Source organism: Trachurus japonicus, chromosome 20, assembly GCF_045865225.1.
Source record: "Trachurus japonicus isolate A0001 chromosome 20, Traja_1.0".
Taxonomy (NCBI): Eukaryota; Metazoa; Chordata; class Actinopteri; order Carangiformes; family Carangidae; genus Trachurus; species Trachurus japonicus.
Window position 1 is genome coordinate 16,770,641 of NC_140926.1, and position 22,061 is coordinate 16,792,701.

The 22,061-nt window shown below is 40.2% G+C and overlaps 1 protein-coding gene across 4 annotated transcripts; it reads left to right on the forward strand.

Annotated features, from left to right (window-relative positions):
* Positions 1-2,986: 2,986 nt before the first annotated feature.
* On the forward strand, positions 2,987-8,782 carry adcyap1a (adenylate cyclase activating polypeptide 1a). 4 transcript variants are annotated; one of them, XM_085763192.1, is made up of 7 exons: positions 2,987-3,305; positions 3,527-3,631; positions 4,146-4,280; positions 4,894-4,998; positions 5,892-6,026; positions 6,552-6,672; positions 8,289-8,782. In XM_085763192.1, the coding sequence occupies exons 2-7, from the start codon at positions 3,534-3,536 to the stop codon at positions 8,295-8,297; spliced, it is 603 nt and encodes a 200-aa protein (XP_085619318.1). In that variant the 5' UTR covers positions 2,987-3,305; positions 3,527-3,533; the 3' UTR covers positions 8,298-8,782. The 4 variants fall into 4 exon arrangements, with proteins under 4 accessions (XP_085619318.1, XP_085619319.1, XP_085619317.1 ...); XM_085763193.1 differs by lacking the exons at positions 6,552-6,672; positions 8,289-8,782 and having other exon boundaries at positions 3,009-3,305; positions 5,892-6,303; XM_085763191.1 differs by lacking the exons at positions 4,894-4,998; positions 8,289-8,782 and having other exon boundaries at positions 3,019-3,305; positions 6,552-6,995.
* Positions 8,783-22,061: the final 13,279 nt, after the last annotated feature.

Sequence of the window (22,061 nt, forward strand, 5' to 3'; positions counted from 1 at the left end):
ATAAACATCCACAAAATTAATCACTTAGCAACTTTACCCCAAACTTAATCCAAGTCTTCATTTTGAATAATAAAAAAACACATTGAAGCATTCTGTCACAAAATGTCCTCACAATTCAGAAATGTCCCCACTATGATGGTTTCAAACTAAAATCTGTCCATACAATCAAACAAGCACATGCACACGTCTTACAAATTAGATTTAAAAAGCCATGTTCTGTCAACACTCTGCGCTGTAAAAGCTGAGTATTGAAGCACTTGAGTCATGAGATTGGAACTCCAATAAAACTCTTTAAACACCACATGTCAACACCATAGATGCTATAAAAGACAAACAGTGCTAAAATTAAAATGAGTCATACGTTCTTCTCCTGTCTTCTTCGGTGTGATAAACCTCAGTACACTGTGTGATTACTCACAGCTCTCTTTCCAAGCAAGAGATATTAAATCGTGTGAATGTAAGGAAGCTCTTGTTTGAAGACCCATCCAAACAAACAGAAGCAGATCTCTTTTACCATACGTAATAACACTATAAAATGCTATTGGTTGTTTTAACAATAAAAACAATGAGTCACTGTACAGATACAGTTTTAAAACTAACCATATGTAAATGTTATGTTGCATTTATCAGATATTGTAATCAGTTATGGGAAGTCATTATAACAGTAGTGTGACCAGAAAAGCAACAAGCATTTCAATCAGTTTACAGAGGCAAGAGGGTTTATTAATATTCCCCTACAGGAAGGCACTTGATGATGAGTCAAGCATCAGGTGATTACAGGATAAATATTCTTATCTAATTTATATTCTCAGTAATTAGATTCAGAAAAAACGATATCCTGGCAACATCAGTACAAATATTTTTAAAGTGTAATTAATAGATGAACAAAGCTGCATCACTAATCATCATTTTATTGTGATTACTCTGGCTACTTTAAACGTGGAATCATGATGATGTGATTATGTTACTTTATCATCTAATAGCTTGTGAACATAGGGCCATTGAAAGACAGGTCACCAGTCTATTAGATAATAATTTTCCACTAACACATACCAGTGTGCAAAAAGAAGTCAAAGTATCATATGTCATGAAAGGAGAATCTTTCTTTTTCTTGTGTATTTAAAAAGTTGTATATTGGAGCCATTCGACAGTAATTTTGGTTCTGTAACTTTATCTTCTAGTTCCAACGAACAAAACAAAGTACATAAAAGCTAAATTCTATCTATAAAATGAGGTCAGACCATTAGGCAACACTCAACCACAGTCTATCCATGATGTTACCAGAGCTTGGGAACTGCTGTTACACTAAAATGCACTTTCCTCTGATAACCACTTGGGTGCAGTGCTCCCTCAGACCAAGAAAAGGACTGTATCGGAGATTTCTTTTCCTTCTACATTTTTAGAGCCCATAGTAAGATATTTCTTTGCGCTAAGCAAGCCGTCACATGACGTCAGCAGCAGAAACGGATCGACTGCTCTGAATCACCTACAGAGTCAACTCATGGTCCAAATATCCTGTGTGGATAGAGGACACTGCTGACTGTTAATGAATACTGCCCAGGCCAGAAATACAAACAAGGGTATGTAAATGAGAAAAATCCAAGAAGGAAAATTAAACTTAAATATAGTTTTATGTGTAAGTTTAAATCAGTTTATATATTCAGGAAATTTCTGTTCTGTATTGAGGGACAATTTTGAAGAACTCGTACTTAAATGATTAAATCAAGGAAGTAAGGATCATAGTTAGTTCACCACTACATTTAGTAGGTTAATTTTGAGATTACTAAAAACTTTTAGTGTGATGATCTTTAAGATTTGAGTTGTTCCCAAAATCTTGGGTTGTTAGTCACTTGCTGAAAGTCAGTGTCTAGTTCAGGCACAGTGTCACATTTCAGATGATTGTGAGTTATTAACAGTTCAGAGAAAGCTTTTCCTTCTAAACTGTTAAAATAGACATGGAGGTATCCAATGAGAAAGCATTAAGGCTTTTTAAGCAAATATATGTAGGCCTACTTGAACCAAAATGAGATTTGATGAGTATGAGTATTTTTCCATTGTCCCACAAGTAAACAATCCATGTACTTTTCCATCAGTGTATTATTGGTGAATCACTGATGGTCTAAACCAGATGTGTCATACGTCACTTCTGTAACATCAAAGTCAAGAGTTAATCCTTCAACCAGGTGACTCAGCTTCACTAGTCCATATGGAGCCTATACGTTTCATCTATCTGGTTCTATGAATGATCTCTGAAGAAATGAATGGAACAAGGGAAGACGACGTGGGAGAAACAGCAAAAGTTATCCTGATCAATGACGTCAGGCGCCTCAGTTTGGGAAACTTACTTTCCGGAAGAGAAGCTGTCAGTCTTACTTCAGCACTGGACAGCTCCACGAGACAGTAGCTATTACAAGCTTTCCAGTAACCTTTGCTAAAGAGATTAATAGTTATTTTATGGGTTTGGGAAATTCACCTTTCTCTTTAAATCATATTAAACCCACTAGATTACGACAAAGTTGTGACAAAGCTAAAATTAAGCCTACGTACACTGGAGATGCGTGGTTCTCTTAGGGTGGTGACATTTTATCAATATAATAATTATATATAATAATAAAGAAATGATATTTCCAATATTTCTTCAGTCAGATGACTCAGTTTCAAACAATGACAATAGTCTAGCACCTATAGCTGAGCTTGACCTTTAGCCCTAACAGAGGGGGGCAGCTGAAAATCCCACCAGGCTTCAAAGGCCATGTGATCCTATTTATGGCGTGACGTCAAAAGTTGATATTAATTCACACTGTAATTAATGATAATGTTTGAAACCAAGATCCATTCTTGTTTTTTTATGACTTGGCTCAGGGTCCTTCATTGACGCGGAAGAAGGATGCTCTCCAATGGGACAAGGGGGAGTAGGGGGGGGGGGGGGGGGGGATGACGCAACCACCCACCTCCTCCCCTCCACCCCCCTCCTTACCTACGTGACAAGTGAAAAAGGCATGCCTTTCGGATCCATGAATAAAAAACCAAGAGGAGTTAAGTTCACAGGACGCAGGGAAAGTTGTCCGCAGACCGATACACGGCGCTCCTCTTGACGCCCATGACAGAGTTCACGCAGGAACCTCCGAGAACCGAGCTGCGGAGGAGCTGCACACTCGGCTGAGACGCACGGACTGAAGACAGAAAAGGCGCTTCACTGAGGGAGTAGAGGAAGGGGGAGAGAGAGAGAGAGAGAGGAGAGACTGAGGTAGAGATCCTATCTCAGTTGAGATCTTCAGCGGATCGCGTCCAGCGCCTCGCAACTGGTAAGAGGAGGCAACTTTCCGGGTGGTTTTACGCTGCGTAAAAGTGCGGAGAAAGTGAGGTGTGGCTGTTTTTTGTTGTTTTTTTCGGTTCTCAGTGAGTCGCAGGTGTGATGCTAAAGTTCTAAATGTCACGGGAAAAAATAAAAAACCTCCTCAATGCATTAAATAATCGCTCTCGTGGGTAGTTTGTCCACTTGCTTAATGTTTTCTCTCTCTTGCAGGAGGACAATGTCTAGTAAGGCGACTTTAGCCTTACTCATCTATGGAATCATAATGCATTACAGCGTCAACTGCTCACCTGTGGGGCTTAGCTTTCCCAGTGTTAGGTATGTACACATCTGCTTATCATTTAAGTGTTCAGGTGTTGATTTCCTTTTGGATTTTTTGGCTCGGCATGGGAAGGAGTTGCTGCACTCATCATCATCATCATCCTCAGCAGCAGCAGCAGGAGCAGCAGCAGCAGCAGGGCGCAGGGTGAAGACCACATCTGCCTCACAGATAGTTCTGTCTGTGGCTATAAAAGCCTATTGGATTAGCTGCTGGGTAACAGCATCTGACAGACAATCCATAGGGCTGCTCACACAGAAATAATCGTGGAGAAACATCCACCAGGGAGCGGCTGTAATATGATTTAGTCTACTGAGGCAGTGAAGTACAGTGTGTCAATCTGACCTGCATCTAAAAGACCAATTTATATGATTTGATAATTAATAGAAACTTTTTTCTTGAAAAAGAGGCTTCAAATCTGAAGGTTTTAAAGGGAAATTTCAGTTTTGTACATAATTTATATAGAGGCGATTGTGAAATATAATAGCTACTTCTATTTATTTTTTCATTCAGACTGGACAGTGAGGTTTACGATGAGGATGGGAACTCCTTACCGTCCCTGGATTATGACAGAGACCAAATGGAAGTGAGAAGTCCCCAGTCAGTGGCTGACGACGTCTACACTTTGTATTACCCAGCAGAGAAAAGGTGACTATCATCTCCGTCTCAGCCCAAACTCCCCGTGTCCAACATCCCATTATTACCGTGTACAGCCCTCTCTGTCCCTGTGCTGCGTTTGTTGTGCGTCGTTTGTGTGGATCAATGTAACGTGTTGTCGAAATGTTGTCAGTTAACGGAGGACAGACTTCATTATCACTTTTATTTTTTATTTACTTGTTTGTTTTTTTTTCGTGGATTTTTTAAAAATTATTTTGGCCAAGTTAGTTCGGTTTCTTTTTAACTGAATTCCCAGGGGAACTTAGTCGCTTTCTTTAAACACGATTGGACATAAATAATGCACAATAATACACAATCATTAAAATCAATCGAAAAAAAAGAAGAAATTACAGAGTAACATCATCTTTCTTAGGAAAAATATTTGCCAGAATAAGCAGAAATTGTAAAACTGTATTAGATCAAATATTTCAGGCCAATAAAAAACGAGGCTATTTTCTAGTATTACAGTCTTTAATTCAGTGTCTTCCAGGCCCGATATGTTGAGGTATAGAGGTTTCTTTGCAGTGCAGCTACAGTACTTGACATTGTTGCCTCTTGCGCTGGGTGTGTGGTGACTTTACTGTGTGGCTATCTATCATCCCAGAACGGAAAGGCATGCAGACGGCATGTTTAATAAAGCCTACAGGAAAGCGCTGGGTCAGTTATCAGCAAGGAAATATCTTCATTCTCTGATGGCAAAACGTGTAGGGTAAGAACATCTTCTTGGTTGTCACCTTTTCTTTTTTCTCTACTGAATGTTTCCTGTCTTTTGTGCGTTATTGTTTCTTTGGACTGATCCCTCCTCCTTATTTTTCTTTAAATGACCATAATTCACGCTGTTATACGTACTGTACATGTCTGTGGTCCCATTATTTCCCAGCATGCTGCTAAATCCGGCGCCCTCTCGCTCTGAATCAGCCTTTTATTAATGCTATAAACGCGTGAAGGGGGGGAGCGCTAACGGGCACTTGATTGATTTGGGAAGTGTCACTCTCTGAGCCCGCTGCTGTGTCGTTATAAGGCGCAGAGTGAGGAATTAACCCGCATAGGCTTATATTTATTTCCATATGAATAATTTATAGGTTCGATTCCCAGTGGTTCCCGATGGAAGAAGGGAGGGATGCAATTACTCCAGTCTCATGAGCAGGCCTTAATGCACGTCCAGATATATGTGCCAAATTGCACTGGGCTGAAAGTTAAACAAAAGGGGAATTTAACTCCAAAATAAAAGCCCTTTTTTGAGTTAATTTTGAAAAGATCCTTTCTGCAACATGACAATGCACTTGCATGGTTTGTCCTGGAACAAAACAAATCTAATTTTATTCCCTAAAATGCTTTGGAATAAGGACTCAGATTTGCTCCTTTGTTCATCACTCCAAGCTGTATTGTTCTGAACAAAATGGGGAATCTGATTAGCTAAATACCCCCCCACCCCCTCCCCAACCCCCCCAGATGGTGACACAAACATCCTACTTCAAGTGTTCAGAGGTTTCACCCCAGCACCACAGGCTGCACACGCAGAGGTCATGTGAACGCACGTCACATGCACAGCCCTGTATAGTGAAACCTTCCTGTTGTCTCTCCCTCTCTCGTCTCTCACAGCGGGGGGAAGATGGAGGAGGACAGCTCAGAGCCCCTGTCCAAGCGACACTCAGACGGGATCTTCACAGACAGCTACAGCCGCTACCGAAAGCAAATGGCAGTCAAGAAATACCTGGCGGCAGTCCTTGGGAAAAGGTATAGACAGAGAATTAGAAACAAAGGACGCCGGCTGGCATATTTGTAGCATCCTCCCCTCCCTTACTGAAAAACAAAACAAAAACAAAAGAAAACTTAAGTGTGTGCAGCCCCAGATGAAATCATTTTGAGATCTGAACAATCAGTGGATCGCTTTTGTGTTCTTAAACATGTATTTATGTATGAAGTAAGCCATTAAAATGAATATTTTGATAATAATATTGTTTTTTATTTTGTACTTAAAGCACTTGAGGACACATATCTACTTTGTGGACTATTTTTTTGTTCATTATAAGAAAACAAATAGCCTCTATTTATGTATTCATTGATTTATTTTTCTTAGACCTATTTATTGAGGGGAGACAATTGTTCATGTGACGATATGCTCCAACAGCCCTGTCTTTTAAACATTTAGCAAAGAGATATGATTGTGAGGAAAATAAATAGTTTAAAAGACAATCAATGTATTGAATGCTGCTTTTTGTAAAGTGACATTAAGAGTTTAGTTGTCTTTATTCACAACAGCCTTGAAGACATAGGTATTCACCATTTCCTACAAGGCATAGACTTTGATGCCCTCCCGGACGGGGATGAGTTTGAGGCATTTTTGGGAGATTGGCTGAAACAGTTCTCTCCCGAATTTCCGGTGAGTTTCAGGCTCTTTCCTGAGGCCGTGTGTCCTTGCAGGGGCGTCTCATGTCCCTTCCTTTTTTTTCCCTCTCACCTTTAACTCTCAACCTTGTGATCTTGCTCCAAACACTCCAATCCAACTCTTCTTCCACCTCATTTGTGCTCCTGTCTCTCTAGAGTCTCACAGATTTCACCTTTAACCTCACCTGTATCGCCTCGTGCATGCAGGCTGAATGTGGAGAGACTTTGCTTAGACTGATATGTTATACATATCAACGCTGATTGATACGAAAGGTACAGATTTATGATAAATCAGCATCCTGTTTATGGATGCAAGGGTGATATTATGATGACAAAAACTATTTTATTAGATCTGGTTTAGACCTGATGTAAGCCCTGCTGGCTTTTCAAAATGAAATGCCAGTTATTCATTTTTTTAAAAGTCAAGATGGGACACAGAAAAAAAAGGCAAAAAATCCCAAATCTGAGATGAGGACCAGAGTACTTTTGAGGTTTTTCTTGTCCTTCTCTTCTGCAGTGTTTACAGAGTGAGCTTACACCTTTGACTCATGTAAAGTGCCAATCTTGTGTTTCTATCAACTGGTTTCTGTGTGTTTGGAAACCTCTGATTCTGCTGAAGGTTTTCTCATGTCTCTCTGCCCATATAATAAGTATCACTACCATTTAAAGCAACATCAGGCAAAATATAAAAAGCAAAAAAAAAAAAGGAAACAAAAAAAAAAAAGAAAAGAAAAAAACGCCAAGAAATGATACTTGTTACATGGTAACTTCACAATCGACTTGTTCTTTGTGAGAGACATACAAGGCAGTTTGAACTCTTGTGTTTGAACCTTCTGGGTCTATTGTGCTTCCCTTTTCTGTCATGTGAACCAATGTAAAAACTACAGTAGATTGCATGATTAAAGTAAATGCACTAGCCACCGCATCTGTGCAGACGACTCCAACTAGATGGTGCTTGCTTTCTGACTACTGCAAACATATATACCTGTCATCTCTAGATGTTGTTTTGTGTTCTGTTCTCCTCACTGACATTTCTACACAAGCTGTGTGTTGAACATTGTCCTCCATTGAAGAATTACTCTGAATGTACTACTGGCAAGAATCTCTCAGTCTAATGTCTCTATAGCCTCTGTTACTTAACCAGCTGGAGCTTTTTGTAACGCACTGTATATGAAGAAAAAGCTGTGATTGGACAATTAAAGTGGTCATTTTCTATCATCTTTATCTGCAGTCTAGCACAAAAACTGCCATAATTAACACAATTTAATTGATGTGATTTAATTTAGAGAGCAGGAAGGGCGCAGTTAGTCAGAGATGTCAGTAAAGGGAGCAAGGATGGACTGCAGGACCAAGAGGGAACAAGATTATAAAACCACCATAGTAAGACTGAAAACCCACAAAGATCAAATACCATTAAAACAGTCTAGTTGTATGCACACTTCCTCCCAGGTACTGAGGAAATGATACTGGTACATCAGGCACAATTTTGCTAAAAAAACAAACAAACCAAAAAAAACCAAGTTGATCACTATAGTTTTAGTCTGCAGGGTTTAAGTTCTTCAATTTGTGTTTATTGTATCAATCTTTCTTTAATTTTGCATTCTCCTCTAGGCTTTGTGACGCAGGAAGCAGTTTGCGGCTGTGGTGCCTTGCATCGACTTTAAAATCGCCATGAATCACAGATGGCTATTTAGTGGCCCTACAATGCTGCACATCATCAGCTTACATTTCACCCTTTTGTTGTTGTTCTTGTGTTGCGCAGACGTTTGATAGGATCTCTATAGTACCATCCAGCTTAGACGTCAAGCATTCTTGCTTGCACTGCTTTCTTTTGCACTTTGTTTTTAGAGCACTAGAGTAGATTTTTGTGAAAACAGAGAGAAGGATCAGTTTCCCCTCTCCATGAAACATTATATGTATGATAATGAAAGCGCCAATAGCCTTACTAAAATGAAATCATCTTCAAAGATATATATATTTACTGTGTAGAAAGTGAATATTAGATTACTACTTCAAATGACGATCTGCAAAGGTCAAGTCAATAAATGTTTAAAAAAAAAAGTGTTGTAAGATTTGTATGAATAAATTTTTGTAAACAACAAAAATTTCGTCTAATCTTTGAAGCCAAGATCACCATAAGTCAAGACACATTTAAGAGGATGGAAACAAATAAGGAAAAACCTAAATCACTGGAGGGAGAATGTGACGTTAAGGAGAAGAATCAGCTTGTGGACATCAGTGAGGGAAACAATGGTGAAACAACAAACAGACCACACATAGTGAGACAACATAAGACAACACAATGCAAATCAGTTAAAAAGCACAATTACATGTACATGTATATGTATATGTATGACCTATATTTAAAAATGTATTCAGTTCATGTAAGAAAAAGAGGACTATCTGTTATTTTTTGACTCCAGATCTGTGTCAAAAACTGCACGATGTTACTAAATAAATCAGTAAAGCACAGAAACAAAGGATCCGCCGGTGAAAAGGAGAAGACAGATCCATGTCTCTGCCCCGTTTTCATACTGACTCAGTTGGTTTGGCGGATAAACAGTGACACCAGTTGGTTGGGTGTCTACCTCCCCTCGGGACAGCATGAGTAAAGAGACGTGGGAGGGATCACCCAGCCTGCGCCACACACTGCCTCGCTGCACTTTACACCTCGCCAGGACTTCAACAGTCACCACCAAAGGCCTGAAGTACTGGTGGAACAGTTGGCCAGTCTCAACACTGGTACATTCACTTTGTGCCAAAAGCAACATCCAAACGTGAAGCAAAAGAGCTGATGCTGGCTGGGTTCAAACAAACATGCACAAATGAGGGAACATATAGGCCTACATAAGAGATATGAGATATACTGGTATATCTTTTTCTTGATGAATATAAAGTTGAAGATAATTGATCATTTTTCACATGGTGCCTTTAAAGTCTCCACCATTCAGACTTCACCAGATATGCCCCCATAAACTGCATTTGAGATAAAGATCATGCTTCAAAATTCTCATCTATAATTTATGTTTTCCAAGATTTCAAAGTTGTTTGTCTTGTAATTTCACACCTGCTCAACCGATCAGTTTGAACAGATAAAGACTTCTTGCTAAATTGAGGTATAGGCTATACCTAAACAAGCAGGCATAGACCCTTTGATAGTGAAGATAAAATTCAAAGTCTATGTAGCCTATTAACGCAGATTTTCTAGCTAATATGTTGGTATACCTTTAAGATGGTCCATGAATCAACATGTTTTTCACTGCATTGTGTCATTAAATTAAGATATAATTACCTGTTCCTTACAAGAAAAAACAGTAACAAACATGATCATTAACTTAAAGTGGATTCAGGATTTACAGAAACCACACAATTGCAGTTAAGCTAATTTAGCCTGTTGTTGATTTTTGTTGTTTTATTTAAAGCAGAAGTAAGTGGTCCGGTCGTTTTCGCTAATGCTGCGTTCCAGGCAGGCTTTTAAAATCGTAAATTACAGCTTCAAGTCACAACTTACGACTTTGTAGCGTTCCAGGCAACCCACTCGTGTTTTTCCGACCTGTTTTACCGGTGAAAGTCACTATAACGGCCACTCGTAACTTCCGACCGGTGAACTCGTACCAGATCGAACTGGTACGACTTCATGGTCGGAAAAATACGAGTTTCCTTGAACGCAGCATAACAGTCCTCGTCCCTACGTCGCCACATTCACGGCGTTCCTTGGCTGCACACACAGCCCTGCATGCCGTTCTCTCTCCTCATTGGATAAAAACTGTAGGATACGATAAATGTTTTCTTCTCGGCTCAGAGCAGAGCAGAGTGACTGACAGACCCGTGTTTCAGACCAAACACTCTATGTAAGTGATTGCTGTCGGAAGATATAACTATTTAAGACTTATATTAACACAAATATATCACTTACTTCTGCTTTAATGTTATTGATAGCATTAGTTTGCCCAACTAAAGGCTCATAATTTTCCTCAATAAACACGTAAGTAAGTGTTGTAGTGCTGGTCAATGGTGCAACATGATGCAACTGAGTCATTGCTAATGTATAGCTTAACCTCAGTCAAAAATATCCTGTGCAAAAGGCTTTATGCACAGCTCCACTACTTCCTGAATTTAAGGTTGCTCCTTTATTTCTGAGTAGTCACAATGGTCAGACACACCTGGATTAATCAGTTTGTCCAATAATGTAAGACAGGAAATAAAGGAGCAACCTTAAGTTAAATTCAGGAAATAGTGGAGCTGTGCATAGAGCCCATATTTGCTGTATCTTTAAATACAATTGATGTAAACTTTCTACCAAAGTCAGGAGTCGTATGCCAAATATTCATCATTGTTGAAAGTGCAATTGATGCTATAATCACTATGATGTAATGATGAAACCAAAAAACATGGACGCTAGTGATGGCTTCCACTGAAACTACAGGGAATCACCCACAGTAGGTGCAGTGGGTGGTATTTGCAATACTGCCACCCACGCGAGTCTGTTGCCTACACAAATATGTCAATCCAAATGACAGTTAATGACTTTAAGTAGGTCCCCCATATTGCACATCATCTGATAATAAGTTGCCACGGAGCTGGACCTGTTCTAGACACCGATGGTTTGTCTGTCCGCCCCAGACCTGCCATATTTAGTGCCTGAAATCTCTTTTTAAAGGGTTCAATTTCAATCATATCACTTGCAACTGTGGGTAGTTGCAGCATCACACTGCGATGTGCGGTATGGGATGTCAGACTGAGAAACCACACAAAGCCTGCCGTGTCTCTGTCTGCTCCCCTGTGTGCGTAATAACCCCCTCTCAGACATGATAGCAGGGCTTTGATTTTGTGGCCGCGGCCTCAGCTCTCAGAGGAGCACACACAGAAGATGATCAATGGGAGTGATCTGATTCCTCCGGCCCGTGCCAGACCCTTTCTTAACCTTGCTAACCCAATCAGCCAGTGTTGCCATGCAACCGCTCCCAGGAGGATGCGGTGGGAGTGGGCAGGGCGCCGGTGGCCTTCCTGGGCACCAAAAGATCACGTTGGATATATTTCACTCAGATGGCTTCAGTGTCAGCTATGTTTTCTCTTATTGGCTGAAATTGCAAGTTGCAGGGAGGGGCTGATATATATGCTCTCAGAGAGAAAAACAGAGGTTGAGTAATGTGTAGTGATTCATAAAACTGCACAGACATAAAGAAAAACGGAGAGGCGCACAAACACTGTAACTAAACACAAATTAATCACACAGCTCAGCAAAAGTCAAGACACATTTGGAACAGACAGAAAACGCAGCTAAAAGTAAAAACAATATTCTACTGAGAATATTATAGAGCTGTTTTAATATTTAATATAGATGTAGGATTGACCCACAAATTCAAGGAGGAAAACTTCAAACAAAAGACAACTTTCCAAGCAAAACCTCTCCAGTCAATTGCAGAAAAAATGCAATTCTTGAATAACCTATCAGCAGATTATTCCAAATCAAAGATGAGCTAAAATAAGACACAGGCACTGGGATCAAACAGCAAGTATATTCAAATGTACGTGGTGCTTGTGTTCAACAATGTTTCTATTTTGGTCAAAACCAACTTTGCTGTTGGCAAACTGCTACCTCAAATACTCAGACTGTCTCTCTTACACGTTCAAAACTCCACAGCTCAAACTCCGAGCTTCAACCCAGGATCCCCCCTGCTCCTCTGGGGGCTGAGTGAGTGACAGGTTTCTGGAGGGGGAATCCACATGAAGCCCTTTCATCACTGCCTCCCCCTGGGCCCTGCTTGACTGACTGCAGCACAGTGCAAAAGTTCAGCCATTACAGAACACCATCGCTGTATTTACACCAGGTAAGTGTGTCACTTTGTTAATGTCAGACCTCTATGTAAGAGGCATTTCTTACGTGAGTGGACTTTGGGTCCATCATGTTCTATCGAGAAGACATCTTCTCCATGAAGGTTAACAGGAGCTGATGTGTTTGGTTTGGATTAATATCATTTATATTGAAGCTGTGATTCACTTATATTTTACACCAGTATTTACCATCTCTAGCCTGACAAGCCAGACTATATCACTAAAATGTATAGTCTGGAAACGACCGGTAGACCTCGGCTCAATCCAGGGGGCGGGATGAAGGCTGTCTTTCAAACTGCCTCTGCACGCAATAGGGTAGCGCTACGACTAATCAGAGCAAAGAGCAGGATGAAGTTAGCCTGACAAGCCAATTAAAATGTATGTCGCCATCGCGTTAAGCCCGCCCAACGACTCTCTAAACAGATAGAGCGCTGTGATTGGTGAACACAATCGGCGTTCGAGACTCAAAAAGTTCCTATGGCTCGTTTCTAGACCCACCTACGGAGCAAATATTTTTGCTGCCGCTAGGGTGCAGCTAGATTTCTAGGCTAACCATCTCACACACTCACGAGAGAAAATGACAAGAATCTGATGTGTCAAATGTCAAAGTGAAGGACTTGAACATGGAGTCGTCTTGTCCTTACCCTTCATACTCTTTACAACTTCTGGTAGGTTTTTCTATTGCTGCTTTAGCATTAACCGCTGTTTACTTCCCAGTCTAGAAGTAACATGTTTTTTTTCCCAGTGAATTTGGACCACCTACTGTATAGCCTCCAAGCTGTCCTGAAGGTGTGGATGGTGAGGTGAGGATGTACGTATATTATAACCTCTGCTCACGTCAGGAGGCAGAGAAAACATACAAATAGCTCCTTTAAATTTAGGCCTATAACTTCTGAAAGATGAAATAACATATTTTACTTTTACTAATGACAAAATAATTCAATAATAAACCCTATAAATAATGAAATACATACTTAGGCTACACTGCCGTTTTACTGTAGGCCTATTTAATCCCATTGTTATTGGATAATGTTCAACCAAAGTCCTTCTAGGCGTCTCTGGTTCAACACAATTATTTGAATGTCCATTTTCAGAATTTCAAAGGTGATTTTCTTTCTTAATATCTACACATGTGAGCATTTATGGTCTTGTTTTCAGATATATAGCCTACTGATACTAACTGAAGCTTGTGCCAATCTTCAGCCTCTTTAGATTAAAACATATTCATGATAGAAAATAAGAGGAGACTGCTTGAAAATGCCTTTGTGAGGTGAATCTATTTATTCTAAAAAAGAGTAGACAATGCATGTATTCTCTTTCGACAAATAAAACACTGAATTCATAGCAACAGAAGGCAACCTTGCTCAGCTCAGTTCACCCTGGGGTTTGGCAGCTGTGTGTACGATCAAATGGCAAACTTGAGGTAGATTGTTGTGTAACTGACAGTACTAAGTCAGTTTGCTGACTTGAGCTTCTGTTAAGTGCAACACGCACTGCGTCACACATCTCCTGACACCCAAAGCACACAGAAGATGCAACCAACAGTCAAAACGAGTTGTCAGCTCATCACCAGGATGTGATAGAATTGCTGCTTTTCTGGAGAGCTTACAGGGAAACAGGAGGGCAGTGGCAAATGCTTACATGGTTTGTTCACTTGTGTACATAGAAAACTGAGTGCTGGTATTTTAGTGGATTAAAAGACCTTGCAATAATTATAGACACTGTGACACCGAGTTAGACCCCCCCTCGAGAGATGAAGTCTGCTAATCGGCTAGCTTCTCTAGTTGTAGCAACTTTAGCAATGACCGCACCATAACAAACAGCGCAGTCTATCCACGCACAAACCGCGATCAAAAAGCCACTCATAGTCACAAATACTGCTCAGAACAGCACCAAACTTCATCAACAGTACAGACAGGGTCCATAATATGAGGCATGAAACATCTGTTAGCTTAGCCTGGTTTCTATTGAAAAGAGACAAAAACAACTCACCCACTGTCCTTCAGTAGCTAATACGTTATGCAGCAACTTTCCGCGTCCAGCATTGCGTCCAGGCACTGACAAAACACGCCCGAGGCCGACTGGCAGCACAAATATTCAGTTTCAGCGGCCATTTCGCCTGGTTAAATAAAGGTTAAATAAAATAAATAAAAACTGACCACACCGACCAAGTCCAGCACATCCACTCTCCCTCTTTCACTTTTCTCCTCCATTTCCTTCAGCTCGTCTTCAGTAAACTCGGTCTCAACTGATAGGGGCGCCCATCTGTCGTCGTTGTTCTCAAACTGCATTAACTAAGCCTTGTTGTCCCTTCTGTGATGTCTGCTTCACTATGTTATCTTTGATTACAGGCAGTCTCTTCCGGCAACAAACATCGTCCTGATCTCGCGTGTGACGTCGCGTCTAATCTCGTGCGTGTTTACGTGATTTTCTCCCGCAAATATCTAAAGTTAGAAATGCCCAATTCTGTTCTTTTCCCTGTGAACACTCGATAATAACTTTTATGAACTGATAGGCAAGATATATAGGAACTTTGGCTGCATTGCATGGAGTAATAATCATACATTTTCATCCTTGAGCTGTGGGACTACTTCACTCGGTAATCGCCTCCAGCTGACTACCTGTAAGCTGTAACCATGGCAGTAACAAGCAGACATCACAGAAGGGACAACAAGGCTGAATTTATGGAGTTTGAGAACAAAGACGACTGGTTTCATTTCGATGGGCGCCCCTATCAGTTTGAGACCGAGTTTACTGAAGACGAGTTGAGGGAAATGGAGGAGAAAAGAAAACTGAAAGAGGGAGATCGGCGGTGGAGTCTATGTGCTGGACCTGGGGGAATCAAGTGGTCAGTGTGGTCACTGCCTGACCATGGCCGCTGAAACCAGATGTTTGTGCTGCCAGTCTGACTCCGACCGTGAAGTTGCTGCATAACGTAACCTGAGGAGAGTGGGAATATCCCTTTAATTGGAGAAACATGATCCAACACTGTCCAAAGTCTGTCCATAATTTTTTTAGTAATTTTTATAATCAGTTAGGGATCATAGTAGCCTACTACACTGGCTGCATGAGACACCTCTTGTTTTTACATTTTAAATCTATTCATAATTCTTTTTAATTTTTATCTGTAGAAGGCTATCAGCATTTTAGCTCCAGGTCATGTGATCAATTGAAACACAATCAATGTGGGATCATACAGTAGTACTCCACTGGCTACATGAGATACACCTCTTGTTTTTACATTTTACATCTGTTCATAATTTTTTATTAATTACCTAGATATGAGCATTTTGGCTCAATAGCTTCCAGGCCATGTGATCAATTGACTCAAAATCAGTTTGGGATCACAGTATGTACTCCTCTGGCTGCATGATATACACCTCTTCTTTTTACATTTGAAATCTCTAAATATTTTGTATTTATTTTTACATGTTAATATTAGCATTTTAGCTGAATAGCTTCTCAATAGCTTTAAACACGGTATCTCTAAATATCCCACATTTTTATTCGGTTTAAGTCGGTAGATGCTGTAGCTGTCTTCTCCCTGTGTCTATTGCAAAGCCTGAAATACGAAATGTTGGCGTGGCCTGTGAATGTCTGTCGAATATCCAACTTAAAAATAACTTAAGTGCGGTTCTCCCAATTTCTGGACTCATTTTAATACTGAAATATTATTATCAAGATGTTTATGATCAGGACAGATGGTTTAAGCCTGCACCTAAAGTTCACTAACACAGGATCTATACACTGGACACTCAGGTAGTGATGACAATCAGCATTGTGATTTCCAATGAATGCAGTTCATGTTCCAAAGCCAAGTTCTGTTAACATTAGCCTCTCTAGGGGAGATGCTTGCACTTTTAGAGCAGCTGCAGGGAAAACAACAAACAACTTTTCTTGGTCTTGAGAAGCTGAAACATCTAAATTTACTGACTCACTGCAGCCCAGACTGTACATTTACTACTATATTGACAATTTTGTGTCAACCTTCTCCTCTGCTCTGCTACATTCACTGATCACCGTCACCTTTTTTACCCCTCGATTGTCACGCACTGCCCCATTCCCTATGGAGCAATGCTGCTCCACCGTTACCTTCTACATACAGTATGACCTTTGAAACGTGAGAAGATGGTCTGTGCGGACTTGTTGCATCAGTTGATGACTCAAAACAAACCCAAGATGATGCAGGGTATCGCCATGCTGATGCAGTGTGTGAAAGAAAATCATTATCGGCCTGTTGATATTGGCGATCATGTGAAATTTGTAGCCATTGCTGAGTGAATATATTAATAATAATAATAATATTGGTGGTGGCATTTGATAAAGCCGAGGCAGCTGGCGGATTATTGTTTGCACGAGCCAGTCTCACTTACAAAGTGAGTGTGTTCTCTGTTTAGTGTATAGGGAATAGATAGAGCTGAGGGCAGTTCACAGCATACCTTGTTAAGCTGCTGAAATATCTGCTTTCATCCCCACCTGTCTAGCTGAGCCATGGAGCGCTGAAGGCACATGATGTAGTTTTTATTAACAATATCTCTGAATGCCACCTGAACAAAGACTTGTGTTTAAATCATGAATTCCCAACATTTTATTTCCATATTCTTTCTAAACCTTGCGCTCCTGCAGCTAACACCCGGCCGTTCCTGTTTCTCATGTTTCTCATCCACCTTCCCTCTCTCTGTGGATACCGTACAGCACATCAGAGCCCAATTAGCATTCTCCTGGCTCAGACGTCATGACAATGTGGGTTCAAAGGCCAGAGGTAGAGGAGCACTTTCCTCGATTTGGACTCAACATTGTACTCATTATTGGGCTGTCAGCTGACCCCTGATGTCATTTTCCACACATCATTAGAGTTACTGTAGGTCTCAAGGCTCAACTGCACACACGCACACACGCACACACACACACACACACACACACACACACACACACACACACACACACACACACACACACACACACACACACACACACACACACACACACACACACACACACAGACACACACAATCCACAGTGCCATTAATATGCATCTACTAACATCACAGCATCGATCGATCCATTAGCACACTGTTATTACCTCATGAAATCATCACGGAGAGAGTGGCTGTAACTTTGCGAGCTCACAAGACGGATGTCCCAGGCATTTTGGGAGATATGGCAGATGTGTAAACAGTTAAATCACACATCTCGCTTCATATTACAGTACGCTCCTGCCCACTGTGTTGGGACATCGTAAAAAAAGAAAAAAAAAAAGAAAAGAAAGAAAAACAAGGCTATAAAGTGGTGGTTTTCATATCTAGACGTCCATCATTCATCTGACACCAATGAGATGGTGGTAATAAATCAGTTCAGCTGCTCACTCTAAATCTTGCTAAAGATAGAGGTTGTTAATTTATCTCACTTCTGCTGACGTGGATATACCTGTCTTCTCTTGTTGCGGGAGGTTCTCTGCAAGCACAGATAAATCATACGCGACCAGAATAGAGCATTCAGTCATCTTTTAAAGAAAGAGCATCAGTTACTTAAGCGCACACACACACAAACACACACTTTTCTTAGCTAATTCCTTTGTTCCTCTGTCGCCCATTGACAACATATTTTTACCTGAAGAACAAACACTTATTTCTTTATTTAAAATAAAAGCCTTACGTTCACTAAATGAACTGACAAGGCTAGGCCAAGGCTATGATATCATCCTAACCATAAAAATAGTTTCTTTTCTGAAAACAAAAAGCTCTGTAAAACCCAAATCATTACAAATGTGGGTGGTTGAATCCGCACTGATCCTATGAGGGGACCGTTCATTGTTCTTACTTCACATCAGTACAGCAGTTGCCTTGGGCTGGCATTTCAAGAAAGGCTCCTGCTGTTCATCTTCATTGGAAATTTCCTCCATCAGTCTTCCTGGTTGCCGAAGTGAGTGGCAGCCTAATAAGATTTCATGGATTCCTTTAACCCTTTTAAGCGGACCACTTTCATAATGACACATAAATAAACAGGTGATGAATAAGAAAGGTAATTAGATATGACTCAGACATATTAACATATTTCTAAATTAGCTGAGCAATAGCTGCATGACCACTACAATCTGCTTTGTAGAAGAAATTAATTTCCTGTCATATATGATTAGACAGATTGTTTTGAATATGCTCCTGCTCAGGGTTAAATAAATGAGTCATTTATCCCTCTTTGGATTTTACACATCATTAACATGCTTTGCAATGTAGCCAAATGTTTAACTGGTTTACATTTCCTTGATGCTCATTGCTCATATTAGAGCTCCTGTTAGTCTGGAGAGTTTGTACTTATGTTAATGGGAGGCCTTGAAACAAGCTATGTGGGCTGATTTTAATGGATTTATGTAACGAGTCAGTGAGTTAATGACCAAAAACAGAGGCCGGTTTGTTTTTCTGATGTTAGCCTAATTTGCAGCTTGACCGCTAATCAGCAGCTAACTAACCTTTGTCAATTAAACATCCATAATTACTCTCAGGGTTCAGTGACTGAAGATAACCTCTGGATGCAGAATCTGCTTTGTAGTCTTGCACAATCTGAATGAGTACGCTACCATTCATCCTCTCCTCTCTTTCATATGTATCTTTAATATCTCCAGTTACTAAAATAGAGCCTCTATCTTTAGCTGTTCACAGTTCATCTTAGCAGACACTGACTGCTCCTGGGAAGAAAAAAAAAAAAGAGTCTCTTGTCATCTCAGATTCCTCTGAGGTAATGCTGCAGGGCGGAAGTGTTGATGAAGCAGCAGGGCGCACAAGACTGAGAAACCAGACTGAAAAGCATTGACATCATCATTTTGAAAGCTAAAGATAAACGCTGCCAAATTAAGACATCCTAAAAACAGAGGCAACTATGACCAGCTCAGCAGCACACCTGGCAGCTGGAGACTTTTTAAAGGTGTTAGGATTGAAAAAAACAAAAGTTGTATTCCTTTCATAAAATCCACACTTTCCTTGAAACACTGAGTCTTGAAAAATGGATGATGCTTGTTTATTTGTCCCCTGCACACACTGAAAAATTCACTGCTGAGCAACAAACAACCCTTTATGTCAGAATCAGCACTATTACTGTCTAACAGTGAGCGCTACTGTTACGCCCTGAGCTTATTAAAAAAGACTGAGCGTGCCTGTCTGCTGACGGCCCTGAATCAGTCACCAAAGCTGTTTCCTTAGTGTTTTTGGAGGGGCGACACTCCTGGGTGTCATCTATGTACTCTCTGTTCTTCCTTTGTCCTGGTGCTCTGTTCGAACCTGTCTTATTACGTCATTGTGACGGCATCATCCAACGTCAGGTAGATTGATGTTTTTTTAGATAAATGATCACATTGTAAAGGGCATGCTGTTAAGTATATGTGTTTCTATCTTCACATGATGTTAAAAAGACATTGGAAAACAGTAAAATTAGTTTTCTTTCTGTTGTTTGAGTTTGTCTGTCAAAGGTGGTTATTAAAGAGAATGGAGGAGCTAGTGAACAACAATTCCAGCATTGATTTGTCTGTGGTTGTTTGATTCCACAGTTTTAGGAAGCACTACGCTGAATTTTGTTTTGATTAAAATTTTGCTGAAATTCAATGAGCAATGAAAAACTGACTTAGTGATGGGACTGATATCATGTGACTACTTATTTCATGTGACTTAAATGTGTTTTCAGTTTTGCAAAAATATTGCTTTGTGGAATAATCTGTAAAACCACTTCACTTGAAATTGAAATATTACAAATCTTTAAGTTTGTAATTGCACTTTAGGTTAAAAATAGCATGGTAGCAACATCTGCTGGAAGACGTTGTGCCAAATTGCAGTAGATTTTCTAAAATAACTGACTATTAAATCTAATGTAAGAGTCAAATTTAGGTCAGATTAGGAACATGACATTTCACAAAACTCAAGCCCACTGTTTCTTTATCTCTTATGATTTCCCGAGACATCACTTACTGAGTAATACAACTCATGTTTATATATTTCATCCCAGCAGAAATGAGTGTTATTAACACATCTCTCAGAAGCTATACACATACTTCCATGACACCTGCTCATCATCACTTTATGGATTCACCTTGAATTCACATATATTAAATATTATTCACACAGTATGGCGTATTGGTAGAATGAAAGAGGGCGAGCTGGGGAACCTCCAGTCTTGGTCTAATATGAAGAATAATTTCCTCTTTTTATATGACCACGTTTCATATGTGCATATATATCAGTGTTTCATATGCAGTGTCTGCAAACGTCACTAAACAGCATATTCAGTCAACTATTACCTAGCAATTTCACAGACATCTTTTATATATTTACATACATTTCTTGCAGCTCCACCGTCACTCTGTTGTTTTGGTCCAGACTGAAATATCTTAATATGAGACAAAAGCTGATCTTTTATTATCTCATACAGAAAGGAAGATACACTGGATGCCCTACTGGAGGTTAAAGATAAAGTGTATTCTGCCTTATTAATGGAGGGTTTACGCGACAAGGTTGAGTGACAGCAAAAGTCCTTCCAGTTCCAAATACACATCGTCTCTTTCCTCGAATAACGATCGCATACAGTTCAGGGTCACACCACCAAGTGACCCAGAGGTAAAATCCTATGATCCGAAAGGTGGATGTGCTACTAATAGTGCTCGTTATGGCGTGTGTGTTTTTGGGGAGACATTTTCATTTGAGCACGGCGATGACTTTACGACTCCTCTAATGACAATGAGGGCATGGTGCCCTCACCTCACCCACCTGAATTTCATCAGCTCATATAGCAAAAGGGTATCCAATCAAACAAAGACCTACCTGGAGGAAGAATACCCCCCGCAAACTCAGTCAGCATTTTACCACCAGCTGTCATTTTGACCTGTAGTGTAAATTACACCGCATTATAAGACCTCAGAAAAGAATAATGGAAAGAAAATACCATTAAAAGTCTGTAATAAAAGTGTCAGCAAGCTTGGTGTAATTATGTCAGAAACCTTTCTTCATGCAGTTGTTAATTGAGAGGAGGCATAACCAGGATGAGTGTTTTCCTCTCCTCTCTGTTTTGTATGGACGAGGACTTGCTCATTATTGGTCAATTCAATGCAAGGGTGTTGTAGTGTCAAATGAGATTTGTCTCACCATTACAAGAGGTAATTGTTCGAGGCTCTCTCTGTAATTTACTCTCAGCCGGCGCTGCATTGCTTTATGGTGAATAATTGCTCCTGTCTGGATCGCTACTGTTATGGGCAACACGAGTGTGGAGCCCTGCAGCTGTGGGGACGACCATCCGCAATTGAGAGAGGACTCCAGCTCTCATCTGTTCTAATCTATGGAAGCTAAATGCCTTTATTTTGAAAAATCAGTTACTATGTTGTTGTGAATGCTGGCAGTGGTGACTGTGAGAAAATGAGTAACTATTTGATGAAGTTAGAGAAGGATTTATGCTTCTTTCTAATTCGTGGTGTCAGGGTGTTATTATCACCTAAAGGTTGAATTTAAAAAGTTCACTCCCGGCAACTTTGTGTTTATGAAGCTAAGTCTTTTAATATCGGGGCCTCTTGGTGAT

Coding starts and splice junctions, on each gene's coding strand:
- adcyap1a (XM_085763192.1), top strand. CDS start 3,534: ATGTCTAGTAAGGCGACTTTAGCCTTACTCATCTATGGAATCATAATG. Junction 4,281..4,893: donor TATTACCCAGCAGAGAAAAG/GTGACTATCATC, acceptor CTATCATCCCAG/AACGGAAAGGCATGCAGACG. Junction 4,999..5,891: donor CTGATGGCAAAACGTGTAGG/GTAAGAACATCT, acceptor CGTCTCTCACAG/CGGGGGGAAGATGGAGGAGG.